Consider the following 13124-nt stretch of genomic DNA (forward strand, 5'->3'; position numbering starts at 1 on the left):
CCAACGAAGCGCCTTGCCCTGCCGCTGCCCCCCAGGCCGCCAGCCCTGCCGCCAGCCCTGCCGCCGCCGCCCAGACCGCCAGCCCTGCCGCCAGTCCTACCACCGTCGTCCAAGCCCTCTGCTCTGCCACCACTGCCCAAGCCTTCTGCCCTGCTACCTCTGCCCAGGTCGCCTGAACCATTGAAATCTGCCTGGTCAGTTTCTCCAGCACCACCCTGGCCATTAGCCAGAACTCCTGACCTGCCAGTGCCCGCCTGGTCTAATCCTCCAGCGCCGCCCTGGCAATCAGCCGGGACTCCAAACCTGCCAGTGCCCGCCTGGTTAATTCCTCCAGCGCCGCCTTGGCAAACAGCCAGGACTCCAAACCTGCCAGTGCCCGCCTGGTTAATTCCTCCAGCACCGCCCTGGCTTTCAGTGGGGCACCCTGGATCTGGCCCGCCGTCCCTCCCCCTGATCCTCCTCCTGTCCACCTCCCTCCTGAGTTTTTTGTGTTTTTGTGTTTTGTCTGGTGGAGCGTCTGGTAGCCGCTCCTTTGAGGGGGGGTAATGTCATGATCACCAGTGAGAGTGCCCTTTCAGTCACTAGAGGGCACTCCATCCCGGACTCTCATTTCCACCTGTTACATGGACTACATATCCCAATACACACTTCCTGGACTAATCATCTCACATCATTGCACTCACCTGTTTTGTATCATGTCATTAGTGTCTGTCTATTTATAGTGAGCTGTTTCTGTCTTTGGTTGTGGTTCGTTGTTTATGTTACGTGTTCTTCTGAGTCTCGTGTTTGGTTTTCTTTGTGTTATTTTGTACCTGTTTGTTTGGACTGTCTTCATGGATTTTGACCCTTGCCTGTTCTTTGGATTACGTCTTTGGATTACCCTTTAATAAATGCTTCTGCCGCAATTGGATCTACCTTCTTGTTTCTGTGTGAACCGTGACACAAAACAGCTTCTTGGTATTGTTTGTCAGCTTCTATTATTCTGTCTTTTGTGTTCCTGTAATTAAAGTGATCAGTTTCATTTATCATGGTCTCATATGTGCTTGTTCAAACCCTCAAACTGCCACCAGAGTGTGTTCCCACCTGTGATGTAAATGAGGGCAGGGATGCACACATTGCTTAAACTGCTGGCTCGCCATAGTAATGCAATATACATGTGCTTGGACTACTGCAGGACAAACAACACCAAATAAGACAGACAGTTCACATAGAGCAGAAGCTGACGCTACTGTGTGCCGGCATCTCTTTATAACTTCCGTGTATTCCGTCACGTCAACGAGTGCATCGTGACGCAGCACCAATCAGGATTGGTCTAGTTTCACATGTGCTTCAGATGCTTGCATGCTGAGGGCGTTCCCCAAAGTGTCGTCAAGATGACGCAGCGAGAGTTCCCTCGAAAGGGAACAACACGTATACCATTAAATGATACTTGAAATGGTACTTCTACAGTAAAAAAATCTTTAGCGAATAAGTGGTGACTATTAAAGGGTCATTCCTAGAAATAAAGAGAGTCTCCGTTTCAGTCTCTAACCAGACTTCCTTTGGTTGGGCAGTAACCTGAGCCGCCACATTATTTACCATTAGTGAAGAGCTACTAAGGACTTTCTCCAGCCGTGATCCTGAACATGCACTTACACCCATTCCAGTTTCTAGTTCCTTTTTACATGTACAGGACATTTCGACATATGCATCACAAGCATATTATTTGATACTTAAATGAGGAAATAAGCCAAACTATTGAAAGAACTCCTTCCTGAATGAAAGTGTGTGTGTGTTTTCATTAGATTAGAGTAGTTCAATAAAGTATTGTGCTGTTACAAATTACTGCATTAAACTTCAGATTTTTGCTACCCTGCTCACAACAGTAATTATAACTTTATATCATTACCATTGACCACGGGGTAATATTTTGTCCAGAACTGGTAAAATACCCTAATCTCAACTTTTCGGTGATTTCGGTGATTTGATAAAGCGTTACAAATTAATTCTGAATCAATTACAGTTGAATTTTGTTCTTATTCACTGTAATTTAATTACCTTTTGAGTTATAATTGATCCGATTGGCCCTTACAGTAGAAATGATAAAAATTGGGGTGATATGATCATATTCTTCAATAGACTCTAAAATTAAGTTTTTCTTGCAATGTTATTCATATTTCAAATAACATTCAAACAAAGGACAAGTTGTAGTCTCACTTTTAAGTCCTTTTAGGACATCCAAGAATCAGACATTTGGTTCCAAACAAACAAATACACTTGTTCCAGTTCCTAGTTCCTTCTTTGGCCGGTTATTTAAAATACCCCCTTCTGACCTTCCTAGAACATGTCAACAGGACATTTTGACATTTGCTTTGTAAGCATATTATGTAATGCTCAAAACACGAATTAAGCAAAATAAATCATAAAAACTCCATCTTCCTCAAAACACTCTAATTACACTTTTTTAGAAAAGGCATTTGACCTCCATCAAGAAAATGTCCATCTCACTCATATGCAAGAGTGACAGAAATGATGACGGACAACAATTTCTTGCTGCATTTCCCATTTTTAACAAATGGCAGAAGAAAATTTTCTTTGACTGAGAAATATTAACATGGAGAACAGCAAAATAAAAGTATCAGAGAAAAGGAAAACAAAATGATGGAATAATATATTAATATAATATTGTTAATAATTGTCATGTTCAAAGTTTCTTAATCATGTTCTGTTTATTTTTTTTATTTATTTATTTTTTTTGTCATGGTTTTCCTTGTCACTGTTTTGCCTGTATTCTAGATTGCAGCATGTTCTGATAGTTGAGTTACACACCTGTTTCATGTTTCTTTGATTATCCTTGTGTATATATAAGCCCTCTGTTCTCATTGTTCTTCGGATCTAAACTACACTGTGCCTGTGACGGAACACCATCTATGTGTTAGCCACACATAATGTGACCCATGGCCTATTTATTTTTGTGTCAAAACATTTCTGTTTCTGCATTTTTGTGAAACTGAGGTTCGTTTGAGTGCTACAGACTTATATCACATTCACGTCGACTTACTGATGTTACAGCAACACCTCAAAAAACTTGGCAGCGTATGATCAAAATAATATTATTTAATTTGTTTTCACTGGATTTGATTATGTCTGGCAAATCAGCAACACCCTCTACTACCCTCTACTTCCTCTCTTACTTCCTCCGTTTGGTCTGTTTTCATCATTTCACCTCTGATGGACGAGTGACTTACTGAAACACGGTAGAACAATTTCATATTTCTTTGATCTATTCATTCTGTCGCATTACTTATGTAAGACACTGGAAAAAGTAAATATTTTTATTACTTTTATGTTGTTCTTGCTTGATTTATTGTAAATGTTTAGCTGTTACATGAGTGAGTATTCTGAGAGTCTATTTAAGTCTGTACATTTACATTTGTTTTACTCATGTATGTTTTTCATGATACCCTGGCAATAAATAATAATAAGATCCCACTTAATATTAGGTGGCCTTAACTACTATGTACTTACATTTAAATGAATCATTTGATACAATGCACTTATTGTGTACAAACATGTTTTTACATTGTAGTTATATTTTAAAAATACCTGCATGTAATTGCATCTGTAATTAATTTATGTAATTATTTATAATTACTTTTAATTATAATATTACTAGTAATTATAATATTTATAATTACTCTGTTGATCCATCCCTTACACCTTAACCAACCCTTAACCTACCCATACCACCAAACCTTGCCCGTATTCCACCTCAATAGCAGCAAAAGTGTTTTGCAATTCAATATGAACCCAATAAGTACATTGTACTTATTTTGATTTAAGTACATAGTAGTTAAGGTCACCTAATATAAAGTGGGACCAATAATAACAACAACAACAACAATAATATTAATAATCCACGTCAATGATTCTGTGCCCTGTCAGAGAGGGAATGTATGATATGACCCTTTAAATGTAAGTTTGCATTATATTAACTAAATTTGCAGTAACTAATTTGTTGTTGTAGGTGTTGCTATGATGATGCCAGTCAGAATGGCTCCTAAACTTCCCCTGATGTTTTTGCTCATGTTTTATGGTGAGTCACTGACTTTACAGCAACACTTTTTTTTTTTTTTTACTTTAGTTCAGCAATTTTTATGATTTATTATGAAATATGTTTCTGGGGTTTAGTGTTGAAATGCTTTTGAATTTCGACCAAGTCAATTCACCTTTATTCATGTAGCGCTTTATACAATATAGATTGTCTAAAAAGCAGCTTTACAGAAATGAACAGGAAAGTAATAATCAATGATGTTACAAAATTCAATTCAGCTGTAAAGCAGCTCTAAATATAAGACAAAAGTGTGATTGTTCAGCTGAAGTCAGTTCAGTGTTTATTGACAATTATGAGTTAGGTAACACTTTATTTTAAGGGTCCAGAATAATGCATTAGTTATAAGCATTAATTAATTATGAACTTGTTCATAATTAAGCATTAGTTAAGAATGAACACACTAGTAATTAATGATTAACTTTACATTGTAAGGGTCAGAATTATGCATTAGTTAAGCATAAATAAACTAGTAATTAATGATTTACTTGTTCACAATTATGCATTAGTTAAGCAAACAAAAAGTAATGATCAATGATGTAACAAAATTCAGTTCAGCTGTAAAGCAGCTCTAAATATAAGACAAAAGTGTGATTGTTCAACTAAAGACAGTTCAGTGTTTATTGACAATTATGAGTTATTATAATTGATAACAATTATTATTTCATCTATAAAGCAGCTCTGGAGAAAACAATGTCATCGGTGAGCTTAGTTCAGTTCTCACCCGATAATTTCAGTGCAGTAAAGTCAATAATTTTGCTAAATATTAAGTGTCTCCAACTAAACATCCAATGGTGACCCAAACTCCATCTGTGAAAGAAATGGAGAAAAAAATGTTGGCAGTTCTTCTCTGGCCAGACGAACAAACTTGGTGTGGTTTCATTCCAGGATGCATTACAGGTCAGATTGAGGAATGATATAGTTCAGAATATTTCATCCATTTCCTTTTACTTGAAGATTGGGGTACAACATGTCGACATATGAAAGGAGAAGGAGTTGTAGCTGGCCATAGGGGTGTTTGGTACTCTTAACTGAAGGTCGATGGCTATGTAGTCATCAAGGTCTTCACAAGGGATCTGTCTATATACTGTAGGGCTTGTCTAGTTGTCAAGGTCTCCGCTGGCATCCAGGGCTGTTGTGGTCATCTTGGTGCAGGTCCACCATCTAGTCTGGATATATTATGGATCTAGATGATTATGGTAACCTCAGGATAAGAATGACACAGACAGACAAATATTAGCGTAGATGCCATTACCCTTATTACTAATTTAGTCCAGACTGTCCTCCAAAAAAACACGACCCTATAGGTCATTTTGCAATGTGTGGACTTTTTAAACTATTTGTCCTATTTCCATTTAGCAAAACAAATTCATTTTTTATTAACGACTACTTTTATAAAATACCCATCTAGGCGTATTGGTTGGAGAACATGTTGCGGAAGTCATAGGAAATTTTTAATCATCCAGTTGTGTATATCAACAATGCATTCTGTTAGTTTTGTGAATTGGTATATTTGTCAAAGAAATACAAAGCTGAATATCATCAGCACAACTAAGGGTAGCATGTACAGGGTGAAAAGCAATGGTCCTAGTACTGAACCTTCATACTGAGGAGTTGATTTTGTAGACTTGGCTGATATCTGCCACAGATTTCAAGAGTTTTCATGGCCCAGTGTATCTGAAAAAACAACATTTTCATTATTATTTCTGTGTTTCAGTGGTATCTGCTGATTGGGGTGTGAGTTACAGTCCTTCACACATCTGTGCACTAAAGAACTCATCAGTGATAATGAGCTGCACTTATACATACCCTACTGGACATCAGATCAAGAAAGTCTTCTGGACCAAAGGGCCATTACAAGAAGGTGTAGAACCCCCAGATCTGTCTGAGGACCCTGAATACAGTCAGAGGCTTCAGTATCTGGGAGATAAACAGCAGAACTGCACCATCAGACTGAGTCATGTGACACTGAAGGATTCACACATGTACTATTTCAAATTTATCACTAATAAAGACAAATGGACTGGTGTTCCAGGAGTGACTCTTACTGTCACAGGTGACTTTCATGAGGTTTCTCTCTTCTTCTGTGCATTATGTTGAATAATAATCAGTGTATGACAGCAGCACTAGATATAATGTGTGTGTTGTGTTCAGATCTTCAGGTGGAGTCTCCTGAGAGAGTGACAGAGGGAGATTCAGTCCGTCTGACATGTAAAAGCAGCTGCACTCTGACTGACAGAGCAACATTCATCTGGTACAGAAACTCACAGAAGATATTAAATGAGAGTAACGAACTCAACTTTGAGTCAGTCAGAAGAGAGGATGCAGGCAGATATAGCTGTGCTGTACACGGACACAATCACATCTCTCCTGCTGTTCAGCTCAATGTCACACGTATGTATTCGTTAAAAAAAATGGAAATTTTGTTTAGATGAGATGATTAAATTTTTGTCTGATTTAGATCCTCCAAAGAGTGTCTCAGTGTCCATCAGTCCATCTGGTGAAATAGTGTCAGGAGATTCAGTGACTCTGATCTGCAGCAGTGATTCAAACCCTCCTGCTCTGAACTTCAGCTGGTTTAAAGGAGGAACGTTTGTAGGATCTGGAAGAATCTACAACATCTCAAAGATCAGCTCTGATGACAGTGGAGAATACAAGTGCAGATCCATCAATGAACATGGAGAGAAATACTCTGATGCTGTGACTTTAAATGTCATGTGTGAGTTAATGATGGTTCAGTAACTGAGATAACGAACAGATAAGTAAATAAAAATTCCAACACAAGATAATACAGTTTCTTTTGTCTGTTTTAGATGAACCCAGGAGCGTCTCAGTGTCCATCAGTCCATCTGGTGAAATAGTGTCAGGAGATTCAGTGACTCTGATCTGCAGCAGTGATTCAAACCCTCCTGCAGAAATCAGCTGGTTTAAAGGAGGAACGTTTGTAGAATCTGGAAGAATCTTCAACATCTCAAAGATCAGCTCTGATGACAGTGGAGAATACAAGTGCAGATCCATCAATGAACATGGAGAGAAATACTCTGATGCTGTGACTTTAAATGTCATGTGTGAGTTAATAATAATCTGCACATTGTTCACAAATCCAAATTCATAATCGAATATTTATTGGTAATTTAAATGTGTGTCTGTTTTAGACCCTTCCAGGAAAGTCTCTGTGTCCATATGTCAGTCTGGTCAGATTTGGGAGGGAGATTCAGTGACTCTGATCTGCAGCAGTGATTCAAACCCTCCTGCTCTGAACTTCAGCTGGTTTAAAGGAGGAACGTTTGTAGGATCTGGAAGAATCTTCAACATCTCAAAGTTCAGCTCTGATGACAGTGGAGAATACAAGTGCAAGTGCAGAAATAAACATGGAGAGAAATACTCTGATGCTGTGACTTTAAACATCATGTGTGCGTTTTATGAATCATATTCTTCACATACACCTGCTCACACATTTATTTTGTCAGTATATTTTGTTGTTCAGTCCTGGTAAACAGCTGATGTGTGTTTTTGTCTATTTCAGCAGAAAGATCTGTCTCGTGGTCTGCAGCGTTTGGTATTGGTTTTGGTGTTGGTGTTGGACTCTGTGGAGCATCTGCTGCTCTCATTGTTTTGTATATTCGGTAAGACGTCCTTTACAAAATTGAACTGCAGTGTAAATGTAGTGTTACTGTGCTACAATAAGCAAAGTATACCTGTTTACCACATTTGTACTACAGTTTAAATATGCAGTTATTTTGCTAACCCACAATAGTTTGTTTCACATATTTTTCAATGTATTCAAACCAGATAATATATTGATCATAAATATGTGGAAATATATTTTGTTTCCATAAGGGAAGGGGTTTGTGTGAGCTAGTAAGAATAAACAACATTGTTGTAAACACACATGCTAAAGTGTCTTTAAAATTCCTGAATGTCTTCATCTATGTGAATCATGGTTCTATCCAGTTAAAAAGTTAATATAAGCATATGAAACTCTTTAAATCTGCTGTTTATTCATCTTTCTTTTGACAGTCATACAAAAAGGATGAAAAGATCTGCTGTAAGATTTTCTCAGGTGAGATGATCACAATTATATATTGAGCTGCAGATATTTTAAGAGTGTAAGACACACATGTCTCATGTCCAGACATCTGATTCTTCAGTTTTAAATCCAAGAGTTTCTATAATCCAGTAAAAACTGATTTACATGAAGATCCTCTGAACATTAAAGGCAGTATTGTTAGACTGCCAAATGTTTAAACCCTTCTGTCTTTGTCCCTGTAGATTGTGGATCCCAGTGCTGAAGTATATATAGAGTAAGGCTGGCTTGATTTCCTGACAGATCTGAATTCATCAACTTTTACAGGAACAGACACCGTGCAATAAAACAATACATCTGCAAACATGTATGCATAATCTACTCTGCTCACCCATTCCTGAGCCCCTCTTTCCCTTCTCTTTCTCCACCAGGCTCAGGTCACTAAAAGTTTACTAATCGTGATTACCACAAATAATGTATCTTGTGAATTCATTGCTTTTCCTTTAGTGTTTGGTATCATTTAACTCTCTTAAAGTCTGTTCGTCTGTTACACTTAGACTGAATGTTGTCCTTTTTATTGTTCAGTTTTTATATCTAAAAAGTTACGTTTGAACCACTCATTTTTATTAAATAAACAAATATATGTTTGCAAATAAGCAAACAAATAAGTTGGGGGCGTGTCAGTCAGAAACATGGCGAAATACCACAATACTTAGGTATTTTTCAGTGACATTGTCAGACTTTTCTATTTACAATGAAGTAAGCTGATTCCCAGCAAAAAATACAATAGCATCACAATATAAAAATGAAATATGTAACAATACATTTTTACAATGGCTTCATAAATTAATTAAAAAACATAAGAAAGCAACATACAACTAATGCACATTCTTTGCTCTCCATTTTCTAGAAGCAGAAGTGTTGTTATTTTGTGTAATTAATTTAGAGAAGGCACACCGCCATCATACTCCGACGAAAGTGACTTGAACGCACCTACCGTCGTACACACGACTTCCCACATCATAAATATGAACTTCCCAGGAGGACTTGGAACGCACCATTATATACAAGGGATAACAAGGAGGGTGATTAGAAACAGCTGGGTGTGATGATGATGGTGATTAGTTGCCATGGTGACTAACTGGTGGCGAGAAATAGAACAATAATAAGTCCAACAATGAGTCCAATACAGAGTGCACATGTAACAATATGAAAGCAGCCAATAGTTTTAAATGTCTCAGTACGATTGGTCAAATGGTCTCAATTTGGTCACAGCATATATATTACCATATATGATGTGATCCTACCCAGCCAAAAATACAAAGTTCTGTCATGAAACTCTTGATTGCATAGGCTGATGGGTCCTTAACACATCCTGATGACATTTACATATTAACTACACAGCACAAGCTGACTTGGTTCCCATTGCATCTGCAGCCACTGAGCTTGTTGCTCAATATTTAAAGGTTTAGTTCACCCAAAAATGAAAACTCGGTAACACTTTATAATAACAGCATACTATGAATCTTTAGCATTAGTAAATAGTCAATTCATCATTCATAAAACATTAATAGACATTAGTAAGCAGTTTATAAATGCAGCTATAAATGCTTTGTTTTTGATTTATAAGCATATCTATAATGTGTTTAATAATTGTATTTCCATTCTTTATTGATGATCAATTGATCATTTTTAAATTATGTATTACATTATTTACAAGCCAGTTATTTAGGAGTTGTCAGTGGTTCATAAGATCATTTAGAAAGTGCAAGTAAATGATTAATAAACTATTTAAAAGTACATTTATGCATCTTATTATTTAGACATATAGTAATAGTTACTCAGTGTGTTAATAATTGCTTTATTAACACATGTTCCTACTGTAATTCATGTTTAATTCAGTTCCCTTTCAGTCGGTCACGTTCGACGTACGTCAGTAGTGACCGACGAATTGGGATATCACTAGAGCCCAGCTTTGAGTGAACTAAGGCCCAATCCCAATTCTACCCCTTACCCCTTCCCCTTTCCCCTTCCCCTTTGTTTCGCGCGTTCACGTGAAGGGGTAGGGGTGTCCCAATTCTCATTTGGTTGGAGAGGAAGGGGTAGGGGGAAGGGCCAGGTAGCCCTTCAAACGAAGATTTTTCGGGACCACACTTCAGACGAAGGGGTATGATAAATTTCCAACATGGCCAACCGAGCGAGCAGAGAGACCCATAAATGTAAGTATTTTTTTTATGGTAAACAGTATTTTAGTAAAAAATAATCACTTGTTTTATGTTGCCTTTAATCTTGTGTTCATGTATACGGTTATGTTCTCCGAAAAAAGATTTGTTAAAATCGCTATGAAAAAAGTTCGCTAATGTTTTTTAGTTCCACAACATATTTTTTTATATTTTATTGAAACCCGCGTTGATTTGACAACATAAATTCAAATCCGGTGGCAGCTAACTTGTCTTTTTGCTGTATGCCTGATTAATGTATTGTTTTGTTGTGGTTACGTCCATAAATACGTGTACGTTACATGATATAAACAAAAAGTGCATTCAGTTTGCGTGCTTATTCATCAGTATTGTATGTTCTGTATCAACAAGGGACTCCTGAGGAAACACGCAGGCTCGTCTCCTTTGTATTATGCGAAGAACTGAAGACAAATGCAAAAAAAATAGCTGTCGCCCAAGCAGCAGAGATCACTACAGCTATCGATGGCATCTTAAAAGGCCAATTCACACCGCACCAACAAACAATTTTTTTTAGCGCGACCCTTTTTATTAACGAGACCCATAAGCATATACAACCATGTAGCTAAACAAGCCAAAACGAATTATTAAAAACAAAACTGAAGGTAAACCTGCGTTGCTCTCATAGTGGTTAACGTTACCTCTCTTTTTCGGTGAAGTGGAGCAGCTGCTCTTGCTGAATGGCACGGATTGCACTATGGACTATTGTACCTTTTGTATATTTTATTTTTTTAACAGTATTTTATTTTTTATAATTAACAAGCTGCGATGTCACGTTTCCACTGCTTTGTTGTGTGTGCGTGAGGCGCGGGCGCGATCAAACAGCTGTCTTTGCAGGGGACATGCCTCATCGTCATGGCAACGGTTCGTGGCCAGGTCAGATTACGTCAGGGTTTGTTGCCGTCTGTTGGAAAACTGTTCACACCGCGCAGACATTCCACGACCCGACAAACTCCAACAGACGAGTTTGTTGGCTGTTGTCGGTGCGGTGTGAATTGGCCTTTAAGAAGTGTGTGATAAACATCGGCGCATCTATGACGTAGGAGCTAGCGACGACTTATGATGACGTGTAACGGTCTAGTAGTGGTGTCCCATTTCTTAGGGGAATATTTTCAGCCCTACCCCTTGACACTCTGTTTCAAGGGGCAAGGGGAAGGGGTAGGCGTAGGGGGAAGGGGAAGGGGAAGGGGTATAAAATAGAATTGGAATTGGGCCTAAAACAAGCCAATGGAATTGGCGTGCAATATTTGCATAATGCGCACCGCCTCCGACAGGTGTATATAAACAGGAAGCAGATGCAATCACACTCTGTCTTTCGCTTCGGAGCCAAACGTTTGGTGTCCTGCTTCAAGACTTCACTAAGTGAAACTAAAAGTGAAACTAAAGAGCCTGAAGATTTCAGCATCTTTTTGTGTTGGCGTAAAGGCACAACAGCGAGGTCGCGAGCTTCCCGAGGAGCTGAGCTTAAAGCTCTCAACTGGTGTGTTTGGGGAGTGGTGTACCCGAACACATCGCGTCACTCCCTGTGTGCTTCAGCACAAGAGAGCTGATTCTTCCCCTTCTGAAAGAGCTTCACAGACGAGCCCTGACAGTATGTCATTTCGTCTGTGCGTTACTGGGTGCGGTCGTTCCCTGGTCCCAGCTGATGGGCACAATTGCGTGTTTGGGCATTCAGCACGCTGAAGCAGCTTTTGTGGATAGTTCATGTTCCCACTGCGGGAATATGACTATCGCAGTCCTGAGATCGAGACTCTCCTTCCTGAACTCTCAGGGAGCGGGGGTCCCCTCCCCTATGCCCCATTTGGCTGTTTTTTCCGGCTCCAGTCGGAATGACGGTTCGGCGGTGCATAGGCAGGGTGATCTGAGGATCACGGTTAGGAGGAGCACCGCTCCTCGGGCCCCTGCCGCCTCATCAGCACTGCAACCCGTTGTGATGCCATCAGTTTCCGCTAGGCCCTCTACGGACTGTCCAACCGTTTCCTTTGGTGCATCCGCTGCGGATCAGATGTCGATCTCAGCATCGTAAGGTGAGCAAGAGTCCTCGGGAGATGAGGATTCGGCTCTGCTGCCTCCCTTTGGGACTGTAGCGCCGCCCGAGTCTGATCCCGAGCTGACGGCTGTGCTTTCCCGGGCAGTCGAGAGTGTCGGGCTCGTGTGTAACCCTCCACCCTGTCCCGGCCCTTCTCGGCTCGATGATTGGTACTTCGGAGCGGGTCGCGCTGGTCAAACCCAGCGTCCCACCCCGATGCCTTTCTTCCCGGAGGTGCACGATGAGGTGACCAGATTTTGGCGAACGCCGTATAGCGCTCATGCCAAGTCTGGACCCTCGTCCGCCTTCACCTCCCTGGACGGCGGAGAGGCTAGGGGATACGATCGGATTCCCCCAGTCGAGCGGTCTGTTGCAATGCAGCTGTGTCCAATGGCCACCGGCTGGCACGGTGAACCACGTCTCCCGTCCCGGGCCTGTAAATTCTCGTCAGGACTGACAGAGAAAGCTTACCATGGCCTTTTTGCATGCCATGGCCCTTTTGCAGGTTTACCAGGCAAAAGCGCTATCGGAAATGCCCCAGGGTGGGCTTGACCAACAGTTGCTTGGAGAGCTGCGCGCTGCCACCGACCTCGCCCTCCGCGCAACGAAGGTGACAGCGCGTTCTGTTGGTCATGCGATGTCTACGTTAGTAGTCCAGCAGCGCCACCTCTGGCTGACCTTGGCGGACATGAGGGAAACCGACAAACATCGGTTCCTGGACTCCCCCGTGTCCCCGGTCGG

General features: G+C 40.3%; 1 protein-coding gene across 2 annotated transcripts; it reads left to right on the forward strand.

Moving 5' to 3' along the window:
* Positions 1 to 2862: 2862 nt before the first annotated feature.
* Positions 2863 to 11455, forward strand: LOC137031581 (B-cell receptor CD22-like). 2 transcript variants are annotated; one of them, XM_067402622.1, is made up of 10 exons: positions 2863 to 3236; positions 4007 to 4075; positions 5808 to 6146; positions 6245 to 6484; positions 6552 to 6809; positions 6904 to 7158; positions 7246 to 7503; positions 7617 to 7716; positions 8111 to 8153; positions 8363 to 11455. In XM_067402622.1, the coding sequence occupies exons 2-10, from the start codon at positions 4015 to 4017 to the stop codon at positions 8396 to 8398; spliced, it is 1590 nt and encodes a 529-aa protein (XP_067258723.1). In that variant the 5' UTR covers positions 2863 to 3236; positions 4007 to 4014; the 3' UTR covers positions 8399 to 11455. The 2 variants fall into 2 exon arrangements, with proteins under 2 accessions (XP_067258723.1, XP_067258724.1); XM_067402623.1 differs by lacking the exon at positions 2863 to 3236 and adding an exon at positions 3241 to 3304.
* The last annotated feature ends 1669 nt before the right edge of the window (positions 11456 to 13124 follow it).

The sequence above is a fragment of the Chanodichthys erythropterus genome, chromosome 12 (assembly GCF_024489055.1).
Source record: "Chanodichthys erythropterus isolate Z2021 chromosome 12, ASM2448905v1, whole genome shotgun sequence".
Taxonomy (NCBI): domain Eukaryota; kingdom Metazoa; phylum Chordata; class Actinopteri; order Cypriniformes; family Xenocyprididae; genus Chanodichthys; species Chanodichthys erythropterus.